The sequence below is a fragment of the Epinephelus lanceolatus genome, chromosome 9 (assembly GCF_041903045.1).
Source record: "Epinephelus lanceolatus isolate andai-2023 chromosome 9, ASM4190304v1, whole genome shotgun sequence".
Taxonomy (NCBI): Eukaryota; Metazoa; Chordata; class Actinopteri; order Perciformes; family Serranidae; genus Epinephelus; species Epinephelus lanceolatus.
In genome coordinates this window covers 18,943,190-18,960,374 of record NC_135742.1, presented here as the reverse complement: position 1 = coordinate 18,960,374, position 17,185 = coordinate 18,943,190, and the positions used below count along the sequence as shown (strand labels likewise).

The 17,185-nt window shown below is 39.5% G+C and overlaps 1 protein-coding gene across 1 annotated transcript in view; it reads left to right on the top strand.

Moving 5' to 3' along the window:
* Nucleotides 1-17,185, top strand: part of ipo11 (importin 11) — a 199,963-nt gene that overhangs the window by 145,095 nt on the left and 37,683 nt on the right. Inside the window, exons 28-29 of the mRNA XM_033619880.2 lie at nt 4,899-4,994; nt 11,323-11,407. Of these exons, the coding sequence (XP_033475771.1) occupies nt 4,899-4,994; nt 11,323-11,407 (181 nt within the window). The remainder of the gene's footprint in view (nt 1-4,898; nt 4,995-11,322; nt 11,408-17,185) is intronic.

Below are 17,185 nucleotides of genomic sequence, written 5' to 3'. Positions count from 1 at the left end.
AAGTTCATTGAAGCTGAATACACATACAAAGAATTACAAAAATGATTAAATGTAGCTCTGAGGGCCAAACTTCAAAAATTCATAAGTACAAAGTATTTGGAGTTGAGCTGGAGGACTTTGCACCGGCCCATGAATTTAAAAGTTTTCACATGATGTGTTTTTTGTCGAGAACATCTTTTACATTCATTGGGGATTCTAGGTGAGTTGGTATGAAATGACCCATTTCTCAGTACTGGTGTAAAAATATTGCTCAATATAATTCGATACAAATTTAATACCCTGTGCTTTCAATTTGCTAATGTAAGAGTTGTAGCAAAATTGAAGAACTTTATCACAGTCTTTAGTCCTCTCTTGGGTGATGCATTCGCCACTTATACCAGCTAAGCACTCGTACTATTTAGGGTCTACTCTAATGATTCAAACCTAATGATGCTCAGCAGCATCGAACGTAATCAGTGATGCTTATTTAAAAGCCATTTGCAACAAGCTCAGCTGGAATGTATCCAATATGTGTATGCCTTTTTAAAGAAAAGTTAGCACAGAGGAAGAAAAATATTTACTATAGTACTATATCATGTAGCAATGCTTCTTAAAGGAGGAAGGATTTTGCCATAGACATAAAAATAATCTGAGCAGAATAATATGAAATGTAAATGCTGAATAAACTGTTTTTCGATTAACAAACTGTGGGCAGAAATACACATTAAAATGTCATTTGAGTGCAGCCTTCACAGGTCATTGTCCCCTACCTGTTGCCTGCTTTTGTTTATGCGGTGAGGACCACACACAGAGAGACAGTTGATTCTGATGAGGACTTAGTTGTTGCGACCTGTTTGTCTTTGTGCGCAGCCCCTCAGCTTTCAGATCATGTTTCCGCTTACATCGATTTGAATGACAGGCACGAAGCAGCTAGCACTAGTCAGCCATTAGAAAGTAATCACTGGAGAAGTGTTAGAGCTGGATAGAATTAGAATTGACAGACATGTTTAAATGCGTGATAAGGGATCTTTGATACAACGCCTGCATCCAGTTGTTGCCATGGCTGCCAATTTGAGACTATTATTAGGAAATTGGGGGCAGAGGTGTTCAGTGATGTATTTTACACTCCCTGGATATTGGTGGTGAAATGTCACCAACTGAAAGGAATAAGTGTTTCAAATTCACCTGGAAAAGTTCTCCATTCTCTTCATTGCCAACAGTATTTGTTAGACAAAACTTTAGATTTTTTAAAGTGGACTCTATATTCCTATGTTTTTGTGACTAATACTCGACTCTCTGATATCAGACATAATTGTAAACACGTCACACTCCGTTTCCATCTTCAGTCTGAGGGTGCTTTCAGAACTAGAGTTCGCTTACTTTGGTCCGAATCAGGGACTAGTTTTGGTACACAGTTGCATAACTGCCTAGAGTTGGTTCGTGTTCATATTTACAAACAGGCCAGATAAAATGCCTTGTGTGAGAAAACTGCCCTTGATTGGTCGGAATTTCCATGCGGGAAAAATCCAGGAAGAAAACAAAACACTGAAGAAGAGTACACTTGCAAGATAAATGTGACACTTTCTAATGTCACAATGGAGGGACAACTACGCAGGTTGATTTTAGCGCTGGTCATTGTAGACTATATTGCTGTCATTGTTCATCTTAGTCAAACCATACAGTTTGAAAACGAGGCGCGGCTCCAACTAGAAAACAATGTTTTGATGCCTTGGATGCGCTGAATGTGCATATTAAGGCAGTACAGGAGGAGGTGCACATTAATAATCCTCCACAACCATAACATGCTTATGTTTAACCCAAACAATGCATAATGTGACTGCAGTTGGTTCGAATCGAGGTCGGAACACGTTCTTACCACAAACATATCATGCCAGAGTTCGTTTGTAACCGGACCAAGACCACCTCTTCAAGAAGGTCTCTGTCCGGTTGTTTTGGTGCGCGCTGAGTGCAATTTCTGTTTTCACACCTGCCCAAACAAACCACATTTAGGGGGCAAACGAACTGAACCAAACAGGGCAGGTGTGAAAGCACCCTGACATTGCCTCCAGTCTGATTTCCATTGGGGAGGGAGATTTGATTTTCCCCAACCAATCACCAGACACATTTTCACCTGAATCTACAACATTTTTAGTCCATTGTGGGTTTGTACAATTAGCACGCCAGTTTACACCTGTAGTGCACCAAGAAGGCAAAGTCTGTACAACATTTGACAGTTATCAGAGCCGGCAGATATGTCATATCTGTCACTAAATTTCAGCGGCGAGAGCAGTATTTATGTTGCCATGACCACGTGGCTCACACAAACACAAAAAAGTTAAGGGAGATTGATATGACAGAGAACTGTTGGACGTCATTCAGACTTACATAAAATCACATTGTAAACATCACTTTGGCTTTTGCCATGTATGCCAATGTTGGTTGTTTTGTCAGCTGATGGTTGTTGCGGCTGGCTGACAGTACACTCCATCTAAATAGCATTCCCGGCGGATGGAGAGACAGAGAGGGGAAGAGAAGGTGGAAGTTGAATTATTGTACAGTGTCACTGGAGCTTACTACACCGGTGCTTTGTCACTTATTGACCCCACCGCCCGAAACCCGCAACGTGGGACCCATGGGCTCTGGGTCAACCTGCACATGTCAGGCACTTCCAATCACAATCTGAACCTGTCAGTGGCAAAAAACAAACAGTTTCAGTGGACCTAAAGTGGCGGTGCACAATTGTCCATAGGGATAACATTGCAGCCTGTTTTGTCACTGTGGCTAGAGCAGTCTCTCAATAATGGACCACCTTCAAAAATAGTTGTCTCCATTTGTCATTTAGACGTGAAAACAGGGGAACTAATGGACAAGGTTAAAAAAAATACTAAAGCGTCCCTTTAACTGTAACTTTAACACTTGTAATTTACTGTGATTTATGCTCATATATACTTGTATGATTTAGGAATTCCACATTTTCTCACATGCCAGTGTAGAAAAGAGGATTATAGTGCACAGTCCTGTGCTGACTAGATGGATCCCCTGTTGGTGTAGCTCAGTTTTCACATGATTTAAGTCTTGACAGCAATATTTACAGTATGAGTACTTCCCACTCATAAGAAATAAGAGACAGGTCTATGTTTAGTGGCTGGGTATGAATTTGTCATGCACAGATTTTTCAATTTTTTTGCCAGACTTCATGCTCAGTGAACTTTATGCAGCATTGCCTGGGGTCTATCCAGCCAAGCACTTGAACTGACAGAACCTTTGATGCATCAGTGCCCATACCCACACATCCTCGCTCCGTGTGGCTTTTTTTTATTCTCTTGCCTTCCTGCTTTTTATTCCGTTGACATGGGAAACCCCCCACTTCTTTTCCAGTGCTTTCGAAGAATGACTCAAATAATTCATCAATGACTGCTGCTTGTCTCTAAGCCTCTGTGGTGGGCGTTGCAAGCCAGAATATTTGAAATATCTCAGGTTCAGCAAGCCAAGTCTCTGCAATGCTTTGTATCTGAAAGAATCACCTTAGTAGCTGCAATAAAAAGTCAGCCTGCAAGACTGTGTGTAAAGATGGTAAGCCTCATTGATTTTTATTTGTCACACTTGAATGTGTAAACCAATAAAACCACATTTACAGATGGAAAATCACCCTTATCATATGTGACTGATCAGTGCAAGGTGAACATGTTTTTGTGGGACCATAAAAGTAGAGAAATGTTTCAATGCACTGTTACCCACATAATGGTTTTGGGTTTTTTTTTTTTTTTTTTGATTACCCTCTCCGCCTTGCTCTTGTTTTATAAATGTTTCTACCAAAAGCCAAAGGTGAAATGGTGACAGGGTGTCCGTGGGGTCTTAAAAAGTATTAAAAGTTGATAAATCAAATGTCGGAAAATTAAGGAGGTATAAAATTTTCTTGGCATTCAAGCTTTGACAAAAAGTATCAATGAATGTATAATTTATTTTCCTCCACGCGACTATTACAAACAACGATGTGTAGGTAGGCACACTTGGACTGGAACATGAAATCTTATATGCCTAACAGACATTGCTTCTCGTTCTTTGAGTTGACATATTGCTAAAGGGGAAAAAAACAACCGTAAACAAACGGCATGATTAGTGTTGTGTTCAAGGTCCCCCCAAAAAACGGGAGAAAAAAAGGCCGATTTTTTTTTTTCTTTTCTTTTTTTCTTTTTTTTTCACCATCGAATCCCGTGCCATCGAACGAAGCTTCGAATTTTTTGGGTCAGCCCTAAATCCCACATGCAAGGGGCTAGCCATAAGGTTGTTGTTTTCAAGTTGGCCTTGAATAGTTGATGTTGAGCTGTAGAGCTGTGTTACTTGTTATGACCTAAGGTGTATTTTAATAAACCTGCCTTTGGTTTAATTTATTCTTTCAAGCTTTATTCCTTTTCATCTTATCTGAGTTCTGTTGTATGTTTGTGCTCCATAGATTTAATTGCAAACTACAACTATTTAGTAAGTTAAAGATGCATTGCTGCTAACGACAGCTTGAAGTGGCGATGAGGTCTGAAGGTTTTTTTTGGAAGGTCTTAAAAAAGTCTTAAAAAGGTATTGAAATTAACCTCAGGATTCCTGCATATACCCTGGGTGACTATGAGATACATACAAACACAACAATCTGGACATATGTTCTATGACGTGAGTTGATGGATGGCATTGATACCCTGTTCTCTGCATGGCCACATGTTTTTTGACAGACACTTTATCACTTTCAGTGGCGCCAGGATTTAACCTCGACTGTTGCTCTCTGTTGTCACGTTGCTCTTGATGACCATTTGCATTTTTGGACAGTTACCCATCCCTCTGTAATTTTCTCATACAAACACACACAAAAACACAGCTGTTGTTCTAATGACCTCATGAGTAATGAGCCCGTTTCATCTGTGTGTTACCAGTGTGATCCAGGACAAGTTCTGTGGCATCATTAACATCTCCGTTGAGGCGCTGCATGATGTAATGACTGAAGATCCAGAAACAGGCACCTTCAAAGAGTAAGTATCCATGTTTATTACTAACTGAGCAAGGAGTAAATCAAGAAAAACAACTGAATAAATAATTCATAAAATATAAATACATAAGTAGTGATGAACCCATTGAAATAGATTGAGAGTAGAGTGGACATTGAACTGTTTGCTGTCATCCTTTGACTTGTTCAAAAGAAAATAGCGATTGTAAGTTGTTGTGGTCACAACGCATGCAAGGGCAGTCATGAAGTGTGACACTCACTAGTTTGAGAACTCTGTTTGGCCCATTTTTACACATTTTTTCCTAAATAACCAGCAAAATACTACCGCACACCCATCCAGGTTTCCGAACTTAGACTTAGCTCAGTTGCTTTGTTAACTCATGTAAAACACACTTCATTAAAACTCGACAGAAATAAAATAAAACTTAGTCATCTAGTTAGTTACTCCACTGTTCCAACAATTCCCAACTCTGATTTAGTTCAAATAAACCCTTAATTCACAGAGCCAGATGTAAAAACATGCTGATGTGCATGATGTACACCCCTGCAGTCTCTCTGCCTTTCAGCCAGTGCCCACTGAGCAGCGGCTCTCACTCCTTCTTCTGGGGCCACTACAGTTTCACTTGACATGTTTCAACAAACATGCAATTAATGGCAAGAAAAGAAACAGGGAAGAAAGTGATACGGGAATATTTGCAATTGCTTTTTTGAAAACGTAATGTTACTACTCCACCGCTTGGTTTGTCTTCATGATAAAACAGCAGTCAAAAACAAAACAGTGTGTGACAGCAACAGAAATATTTTACAGATGCATCCATATGGACTTCATTGCATTGAAGTCCATATGGACTTCAATGCAATGAGCCCTTAACTCATGACAACTGAGGGGAGTGTGGCAATGTCTGCTCTACCCACTCACCAAGTTTCACCAGCAATTCTTTCCAGAAGGGAAGGACCACAGGTCATTCCCACATAGCGTGCAAGAATAGGCCCATTGCATCCTTACACTTTCAACAATTTCTATTGTGTATCAGGCCCATCCTAAATAGTTTTGAAGGGGTGTAATAGTATCTTTGTCTTGTGATGAATAAATTTACTTCTAATATCTCTTGTGGCCCAGCCCATACTGGATATTATATCCTCCCATGCTACCTCTCTAATATCATGTCCTACAAGTTGGTATGTTTATACTTGAGCTAGCCTGCTGCAACAGTTGCATTGGCAATGGTACACATAAATATACCCGACACTGACCGTCCTGCTATGTTGATGTGAATGGGAATATCATATCAATACTCTCATTGTATTTCTATTGATGCGCCTATACAATACTGACTCAAATAGCTGGATTGGCTATTGGTGACAATGACGCCTTTCTATTCAAGTCTGATTACAGATGCGTCTACTAGATGATGTGTCAGCAGTGTACTGGTAGATCGCATAGCTAAGGGAGCAAACAACAAATGTGTCAACTGTTTGGAGGTGTTTCAGTCTTATATCTATGTATTTATTTGGAAGGTTTTATAAAGTTAGAAAAGCAATGTTTAAGTCAAGCCTGATGTTGCCCCACACGTAAAGGAATGATCCTAGTCACTTCCATACAGTGAGACATACAGCTTATTAATTAATCACTGGTACAGGATCAGTACTCAGTATCTGCTGATTGGCAAAGGCCAGGTATTGTATCAGCACTTAAAAAGTCAGATTGGTGCATCCCTACTTCTAAATCATACAGTTAAACCTTCCAGACATTCTTTTCACGAGTGAATGGAGTTCGTAATTTTGACAAAGCTCATGCATGATGAATGAAGACAGTTGAAATATTTGTTTTGAAAGTACTTGAAGCAGTGCGACTGCAGATGTGCTGTTGAATTGTTGTTTGGATTGATCAAAAACAAACCTCTGAAAAAAGATTTGAAGTTAATGATATAAAAGCAGTCCCCCACTTATGGAGCACTGCTGAAGGAGGCTGAGTGGCAGTGTTGGATAGGACACATTTCTCCAGAAAAATAATGGACTGTGAAATGGCCCAGAAAACAAATGCTCACTGTGGGAGGACACACTTACCACAGCCCCCCCTTCGACTGTGACTCTGCTCTGCCCCATCACTCTCCCCTCTGGCTCTCTGTCCCAGCAGCAGGGTGCTTATTTCTTAGTAGATGTTAACCTACATGCAGACACCTTTTCTCTGCTGTCAAAAATGCTCAGCGTCCTCCTAAAATGTGCCGGCATGAAATTAACTGAAAAGTTGGGTAGAGAGGTTAGTGTAAATACTTCTTTATTTGCCAGTGATGTGTTGAATTGTTTTGGTTCCCTGTTGTGCGTTTGAAACGGACAAAAACATATTTGTGGATGCATGTTTTATTCACTGTTTGTAAATGCAATCAACTGAGACAGAAAGCGCTGGGTATTGTAATCTTCCTGCCTGTATTTAGGAATTAAGTAAAGTCTCAAATAAACAGACTTTCCTTTTATTCCTCTGCTGCCATAAGTGGTTTAGGATTGTTCTTGCGTGGTGTGGAATAACAATGAAAGTCCTTGCTGCCATGGATAAATGCAATACAAGCCAGTTGGCAAACCAGTTCAGCATGGTACTCCAGTGTTGTTGTAGAAATGTAGTCAGTTGTCACTTAGCTACTGTAAAAGGAATTAAAAGTTGTAATGTCTTTTGCACTGTACTCAGCTGCACAGAAATAGTGTGTGAGATTTGATTACCGAAACCTAATGAGTGAAGAATTGGAAAAGTTGAAGTTGCAGTTCAACAAAATTGGAACTGCAGAAATTTGGGGAAAAGGGGGATAATAACGTGGCCATATTAGAGCTGGCCGATACGACGACTATGTACAACTATGTATCAATGTATTTTCACCCCTTAAAATGCCATAGGCTTGTGCTAATAATGTTAGCATGTTATATTTGTTTGGAAAAAGTGTTAAGTATTAGACAGTTGTTTTGTCAGTGAACCTTGTGAGTTATAATGGAGCTGAATTTTGTAATGTTACCTTTGTTAAATGTTGCTGTTTTCCCTGGCTTTATATGAGTAGAGTCCGTTAGCTGCTAGGCTAATTTGTACAATGTAAAATGCCATAGGCTTGTGCTAAAAAAAATAGCATGTTGTATTTGTGGGGAAAATGTGTCCAGATAAAGACAAGTGCTTTGTCTGTGAATGCTGCGAGTTATAGTGAAGCCGATTTGTGTCACTGTGTTTCAAATTGTCGTTTCAAGTTGTGTGATTTTTTTGGCCACTTGTGAATGCAGCTTTGAAATAACGTCACCTTTTAAGCTGATCTGAAAAACTTGGTAGCAAACAGCTGCTTATATACACATCCAGCAGTGACAGAGCAACATTATTATTGGTTGGGAGTTAGGGCAGCTTGAATATGGCAAAAATTAACATTATTAACACAGTTACTCACTGACTTCCGTAGCATCATGCATTTATTAAACTTAAATAAAAAACAATTCTTGTCTTGAGGTGAACTAAACATGTCTGAGTCTGGCAGAGAGTGAGTTTGGTTTTAGGGGCGGTGAAGGCACACTGCTGTAAAGGAAAGAAAGGGTGTCAGGGACAAAAACAAGAGTATCATTGCAAAACAGACTGTGGCATAATATTTGTTTTATCTTGACTTTCTGTTTTTCGTAATCTTTGAAAGCCTCATAATTAAAAATAAAATTTGATTAAACACCCAGCCCTGTTTGGAGAAGTGTCTCTGATGAATTGTTAGCCCAATTTTCATTCTCTCTTAGCTTTGTTTTTGGTCACCAACTCCTGAGGGAAATATCTGGCTCTTTAGCTGCTAAATGATCCACTATGTTCACCAGCTAGACACTAACTGTGTCTGTCTGATGTTTAGTGTTTTTCCACTGAAAACAGCCGCCTGCTGTGTCCAAAAATGATATGAGACCAGTGCTAGTGAATCAGAACAGTGTAGTTACAGGCCAAAATTGAAAAAAAAGCTTTGTAAATTTGAGGGAGGCTGCAGATTCTCTGAGAATTCTCTGCAGGTTCATCAGTAGGAGCGACCCCTTTCACACTGTTGCGTAGTTTTCACGTTGTCATTTCATGCATTATTATAGAAATATCAGTTATAGCCTTGATAAAGGCATGTTCGGCCCAAGAGAAACACCCAGTGGTAGTTACCTATGTAGTACCCACCATACACAAGAAGACTTTGAAAAGACTAGTTTGACACCTTCTCACATCTAAAGAAAATGTAAGTTTTCAGGTTTTGCAAAGACTGGGAAACTTGCAGGGTCACTATTTGCGGAACTACAACCAGATTTCCGTTGACATTATTTCCCATCGTGCTCCTGGTGGAAAATATTACACCAACAACTCCCTTTAAGAAATATGACATATTAACCATTTCTGTAACACTTTACTTGAAGGTATCTACATAAGAGTGACACGACACTGTCATGACCATGACATGACACGGTCATGAACCTGTCATAAACGTTTATGATTGCTGTCATTAAGTGTCATTTGGTTTTTGTAATAACAAGTTGACATTAACCAGGATGACATTACCAGAAGATGTCGTTGTCATAACAAGTTGACATTAACAAGAAATGCACCTCTTTTTGTGTTTATGACAAGTTGACATAATGATTATTATTGTTACGACAAAGACAGATTCTGGTAATGTCATCCTGGTTAATGTCAACTTGTCATTTTAAGGACATCCCAAACAAATTTAATGTCAACTTGTCATGACAAAGACAACTTCTGGTAATGTCACTTTAATTAATGTCAAGTTGTCATAATCAAGACAACCCAAACAATGTCAACTTGTCATTACAAAAACTGAATGGCACTTAATGACAGCAGTCATAAACATTTATGACGTGTACATAACAGTTCATGACTGTGTCATGTAGGGATGTCCCGATCCGATATTCAGATCGGTATCGGCCGCCGATATTAGCAAAAAACGTGCATCGGATCGGACTGCATGGAAAAATGCTGATTCAAGAACTCCGATCCAGTTTTTCATGGAGTCCGATCCACGTTTTCTGGCCAGCCCAGCGCTCCGCAATTCAAGCAGTCCATTCCAGTGATCCGCTCCAGCACTTAATATCAATCCACCAGGCCAGCATGCAGACACACAGGAAACAGCAGCACCAGGTTGGCACTGTCACTACTAAAATAACTGAAAAGGAAAGGCTGCATTGTTTGTTAAATGTCAACAATGTCTTGTGGTGTTAATCTATTTTTTATTTATTAGGGGGCCAAAGCACAAGTGTGTGGAGTCTTGCAGCTATTTTAATTTCAATGTTAGACATTTTAAAGATTTCTTGTGTTGATTTATTTTCTATTTATTAAGGGGCCAAAGCAGCCAAAGCAAACCAGCTATATTTTTTATTTAATGTTAATGTTCAAGTTTAAAGTTTGTTTATTGAACCCTGTTAACAATAAACAGGTCAGTTTCTCATACCAACTGTTGTGGATCATTCTAACTAACCTGATTAAGTAGTTCTTCTTGTTAGAGTAATATCGCTTGATCAAACCTTTTCTAACATGACTGACATGACATGACTATGCGCTTGGATCGGATGAGTATCGGTATCAGCCAAAACTCAAGGCTGTAATATCGGGATCGGAAGTGAAAAAGCTGGATCGGGACATCCCTAGTGTCATGTCATAGTTATGACAGTGTCATGTCACTCTTATGTAGATACCTTCAAGTAAAGTGTTACCACAGTTTCCTATGTGTCCGCAAAAATGCATGAACCAAGACTATAAACATACAATAATATTAACCATATTTGGTTTTATTGTAATGTTAAGACAAGAAAAAGACTAACTAAAGGTAGCTCGGAGTTTTATGACCAAACGATAGAGACCGACGATTTTATTCTGACATTCGAAATTTGTTTGTATGTGAAGTTACTTGATAAGTCGTTTGGTGTACGACCTGTATGAGCTGTATTTCCTAACATCAACTTGTCTCTAGCTGTTGGATTAAATTTCATCACTTAAAGTTCAGGAAGAATTTACTTAAAATTTCTGATCACGAGTTACCAAATGCTACATGTCAAAGTCACTAAATGTGACACTGGAGACCCCGCTACCTTATCTCGTCTCACAATAAGGATGAAGTAAAAAGGACAAAGAAAATAAAAGACCCTACGCAGACTTTGGACTGAGCACAAAGGTTTCGCTTGTAATTCTCTCTGCATGCTGATGAACCAATATGAATAGACGGCAGAGCTGTGTACTAGAGTGCCAGAGGGTTCAGCCTTTTTTTGTGTGCCTGCATGTGTGCACGCCGCCTGTTCTGAAATTGTCTCCAACTGTGCAGGTTTATGTGTGGTTATTAATATTGAGTTGAATATTATTGTGTTTGCAGCTGCATGCTGATGAGCCATTTTGAGGAGCCGAAGCTGAGTGATGATGAGGAGCCGCCAACCGAGCAGGACAAGAGGAAGAAACTGGTCAGTCTCACACACACAGCAGGGTTCTAATTTTGCAATCATTAAAGCCCTTTGTTCTGTTGTTCCCGTCTCATTTGATATTTAAGACAATAGCTTCAATAATGTAATGATGCTGTTCATTTCACTGACGTGTCTCCGTGTCCTCTGATGACAAAAATAACCCTTGTGTTGTCCTTTATGTTACACTGACACTCATCATACATGATTGTTTGTAATAATGCCCATATACAGAAAAAGACATACAGCTAAAAACACGAACTGAAAGCTGTCCTCAGCGAGCACAGAAAAAGATGGCCACTACAATCGTTAGTCACATACCAATTCAGAGCCACATCTCCGCTTCAATAGCTGCTCCAGCTTTTCATGCAGCACACCACATAATCACTTTTAAGTACAGCCCCTGGATGCAGGCATGTGTCACAGAAGCTTGCAGTAAGCTCAGAGTCACTTAAGGTAAGCATAGATGTTGTTGAGTTCCTATAAACGGCCCCTAGGTGGAGGATGAATACCAATTAAACAGTACAGCGATGTATGTATGAGGACGCATCCCTCTGCTACTCTGACACCACAGTGTGAGAAGCTATTAAATTGTAACACTACTTCACATTGTAAAAATATTGTTTAGTTTGACGTCGGTGTTTGTGTGATTGAGTGGTCTTCTCCAAATGAGTGCCTGAACAAAATTTAATTTATATACAAATTTAATTTCATTGGTGTCTGAATGCAGAACTACAGCTGTATTTATTTTGTAGTGCGACCTTGTGTGACTTTTTCCTGTGTGTGTGAGTATGTGTGCATTCGCTGGGCGGTATCCCAGTGCACTTATCACCTCAGCCCAGACCCTGACTTTTTGCTCCAGGGAATAGAGGAGAGGAGACTTAAAGTCGCACCTCTCTCTGCTTCTTAACGCATGTGGTTGTGTGTGTGTGTGTGTGTGTGTGTGTGTGTGTGTGTGTGTGTGTGTGTGTGCGTGCTCGGGGACGTGCTTGAACGCATGTGTGAGTGTGACGGGTGTGCCCACGTGAGACAGTTTTCAGTTTGAGGAGAAAGTTAATGAGGAAGGAGACCCGTGGCATATTTGAGCATTTATTGACTTCAGTTTGGCTTTCTTGTGGCTGATCTCCTTGGCAGGTGTGTGCGAATCTGTGTAAAAGCATTTATGCGTATAAAAATGTGTATGTTTGTGCTCGTCTGAAAGAGCTTGGGAGAGACAGATGATATTGTTTGTTCTTGCACTTTCTCGTGATAAATAACCTCAAACTGTCTCGTTTGTGCATCAATGCCTCACTTTGATTAATATATTCAGGTAATGCAAAGTCTGTGAGGAATCAATCAAAACAACATGTAATTTTGTAGTTATTAACCCTATGGGCCCGAACGACGCATAGTGCGTCCAAATTCACACCCGTTCTTCTCTGTGGATTTTCTCCACGACCATGCATATCATGTGAAACAGCGGAACTGTAGCTTTCCGGCAAGGCCAAGCATTTGACGGTAATCCAATATTTTTGCAGCGAAAAAAATTGATAAAGTTACAATAAAATGATGTATAACAGAGCTTTCATACAGCTTTGCACACACATTACTGTTGGATGGATTACTCGCAAATGCAGGCTCGCACAGAAATGCCACGCATATCACATGAAAGTGCAGGACCAGAGCTTTCCAGTGATACCACACACATCATTGTGCTGTCATCCCATCATGCTATAAATACAGATCAATTGTCTACAAAATAAAAACATGACGAATTTCTTTACAATCCATTATACAGATCTTGTTATCAGTCACTTCATATAGTGAGGAATATCATATCTTACCACGTCTTAGGCTTGCGTGTGTTTCTCCCTGTCTATCCACATTTGTAGTCCGGCTTTCAAGATGCAAATATCTCCATATTGTCCAGTTGACACTCCATCAAACTTTGTATGACAAGACCAGCCACTTCACCTTTGCGCACCCAGACAACTGTAGCCTAATTATGCATGCATGACAGGGCCGTAGTCACCATATACATTGAGGGAGACACGTGCCCCCCCACCAATCCCCAAAATGTCCCCCCAATATATAACTGAAACTGAAAAAAAAATATTATCTTGGAGGACATCATTGCACTTGGTTGACTATTTTTCTATTATCTTAGATGTAAATATTGCATGTCTCTGTCAGATAAAACACATTTTTTGACTTGTGAATGAGTCAATGGAATTTCTTGCAATAATGAAAAAATACTGGCAATTATGTCTGCCTGGCACAAACCACATGTTTTGGACAGCTGTGAAGTGACAGAATGTCCCAGCATCATGGTTCTTATATTGCCAGATTCCAGAGAGTCTCCCCTCTTCATATATGGCAGAATATGTCAACTTCCAACTTGCTATGGTGAGATACATGTAAAAATGTAAGAATGTAGTCACACGGATATGTTTTTTTCATTGATATAAAAATTAATATAAAATACAGGCACATAGAAGGACATGGAATGATGGCAAATCTGGTTAGCCCAGATTGTCCTGGAAAAAAAACAAACAAGATACAGCATGTGTATGTAGCATTTATAATGACTGTGATATGAGCTTAAAAGTAAAGGCAGTAAAAATACCCCAAAAAGGCCTAGGGCCCATAGGGTTAAAGTGGTCACATCCACACTGATTAATTATATTTTAAGTGCACTTGCAGTCAGTGGCACACAACTAGTGGTCAGCCAACTTTCATCAGAGGCTATGATGTATGTCTGTGAGGTTAGGCGCTGGGGTCAGCTGCAAGGCCAGTCCGACAGCAGGTAAAGGCAGGAAGCCTGTCTATGAAAGGTGGCACTTGGGACGTGAAATGTCACCCCTCTGGGAATGAAGACACTTGAGCATGTGGTGGAGTGAAGCAATACCAAGTAGATTTAGTTGGGCTCACCTTTGTGCACAGCACTGGTCTTAGAACCAAAGTCCTGGATGGAGACTTTACTCACTCCTATCTCCTTTTCTGGGCACTCATGTGTAAAGTCACAATTCCCTGACTTAGCCATGCTATGTATTGCTGTAGTTTGATGAATAATAGTTATTTTTAGAGCGAGAGATAACACATATGTAGTGCTAGACATTTATTTTATACCGTAATTTCAAGTTTGTGACTTGTAAATAAAGTGTCAACATCCAGGTCGCAGTTACAACTGGGAAATGTATTTTTCTGAAAGCAGCTGTATATCCAACACTTACTAATACAAAAGTACCTGGGGGAAACAAAACAACAAATATCTATGCCTCACATCTAGGGCCGGGCGAAATGGCCTTTAAATAATATTGCCTGCATGGGCTTACAATATATATCTTTGAAATCCCCTTCAGTCTCCTCTACTGTTCACTACTAAAATACTTTACTTCTAAATAAACTACTGTCACAAGAAAATTAAATAGAATACTGTTATAAAGAAGTTAAAGTACTGTTATAGTAAAGTTAAAGTATTGTTATAAGAAGTATATGAAATTGTTCAAAGCAGAACCACTGATGCTGCTACACTGAAGCATCCGGTTCATCTCAGGCTGGAAGTGATGATGTTTTCACTGTGACCTTGAAGCTTCTGTCCAACAGTTGGATGTCAGCAGTTAGCACAAAGTTATACCTTTACAGCCACACCGTCAAACATGAAGATTGATTAACTGTGAAATGGAAAGAAACTAACTGCTCTACAGTTCATATATTATTTGCAAGTAGCACTGGTGCTCCATGGTAAAGCTAAATGGATGCAATCTGGAGCCCTGTGCATGCCTCACCTGCTCACACTATCCCACTATGTGATAAAACCCAACTGGACAGTGTTATTTTGTCAGTGCACAGTATTTTAAACGATTAATTCTGTGATCATAAAACTGCCTAGCTGACGTGTGGCATGTCATTTGCCTGGGAATTTTTCCCATCTGCAACAGCAGTATGGCGGCTGTCCAGTAATATCGGCTGATTATAGCTTATTGTAGATATATTCATCTGTCAGTGTATGTATCGGCCAATAGCACAACAAAAATGCTAGAGATCTGTTTGAAATGAATCTGTAAAATGTCTAGTTCAGTACATATTTTGGTCAAGATTCTTTAAATAAACAAATGTAAGGGATCAAAAATGTATGTGAAATAAATAAACATAATCTCATATGTGATTTATGTTATCTGATTTTCTGAAAATCTTAAATATTGACATTGGTATCTCCCGGGGGAAAAAAAGACAGCGCTGTTTTTTCTGTGATGCTGAGCTACAGAGGTCGTTCTTGACTTTAGAGGCAGCAGCTAATGCAGATGGATTTTGCCCAGTTGTTGGACATGAACACTGACAACTGTGCAAACTCCATCTGCTGATGAACATCATGTAATGATCTCCAGCTCCAAAATAACTAATAATGGACTGTCAGGGGAGATTGTTTTGTCATTTGTTGTGCTATTTTATATGAGATTTCCCCCTGGATCTCTGGATGTGTATATACAGTATAGTATATTGAATATATATGGTTTCTTTAACAAACATGATTAGTGGCCGCAGAGGCAGACAAAAGAAACTACACTTTCTACCTATATACACACACATGTACATATGGTGTAATAACTCATCCATCCTTGCCACCTTCCATTACGCTCTGGTACATTCCGTCCCTCCTGTTTTTCCCCTCGTCTGTCCTTATCTTGCTTCCTCACTTTCTACTTCTATAGCCTCCCCTCATCAAGCAGTCTCATCACAGCCTCGCTGCCTGCAGGTGATATTTGTATGATTGTACTGGTTTGTCTTGTTGAATTAGATTTTGCTGCTTCCTTGCAGGCACCTGCAATCTTACATAAAATATGAATACAGGGAAAAAGAAGAAATCACACACTTCAATATTTTCCTCACCACACTGTCACTTGTTTAAAGCTCCTATAGAAGCTCTATTTTTTTTAGTGTTTAGTGTCTCTGAGTACAATTTTTTTTCCTTGTCTGTCCAGTTTGACCTCTGGGACCTTTTCCCTTTGGTAGTTATTACCTTGTCTAGCTTCTCTCTATCTGTGCCAGATAATTTGCTTTTAAGATGACAGTGACTGTACTGCAGCTCACAACTCTGTAGCAGACAATTTGTTCTTTTTTTTTTTTTTTTTTATAGACTCAAACATGGCCGTCTCCGGGGCAGAGCTCTTTAAAGGCTGCGACTTTCAGCTTTGAAAGTTGCCAATGCAACATATTGCATATGTATGTACTTTGTAGTCAGACATTAAAATGGACCCTTGGAAAATTGAAACTCTTCTGCTGACTACTTTAGAAACTAAGTGGTTTTAAAGCTGCATTGTGCTGCAAAGGCAAAAAGAAAATGAGCAGTTTACATATTTAATTGATATTTAAATTCACTTTACTGTTTAAAAAGGTGTTGACACCTAAAAGTAAAACAAGGACAATGTTATACTTTAGAAAAAGCAGTCTTATAGGACTCTTTCCTAAATTGTTTTCATGATGACATTAAACATACTATATGAATGGTAGGGCAGGGATTTCCCCTGGCTAGTGCACTAAATAACTGGAGAAAAAAAACAGGCACAGCAATATAGCATTGGTAATGTTTCTCCAGTATTGATCCATGAGCATGAAAAGTATTTTATTTTGATTTTTATGCCTCCATGTCGGCACCAGCTGTGCCTGTAGGCATTATGCTTTCGGGTCATCCGTACATCCATTCGTCCCATTATTGTGAATGTGATATCTTAATCATGCCTTGAAGGAATTTCTTAAAATTTGTGACAAACTTGGACTCCACCACGGAGTGATTAGATTTTG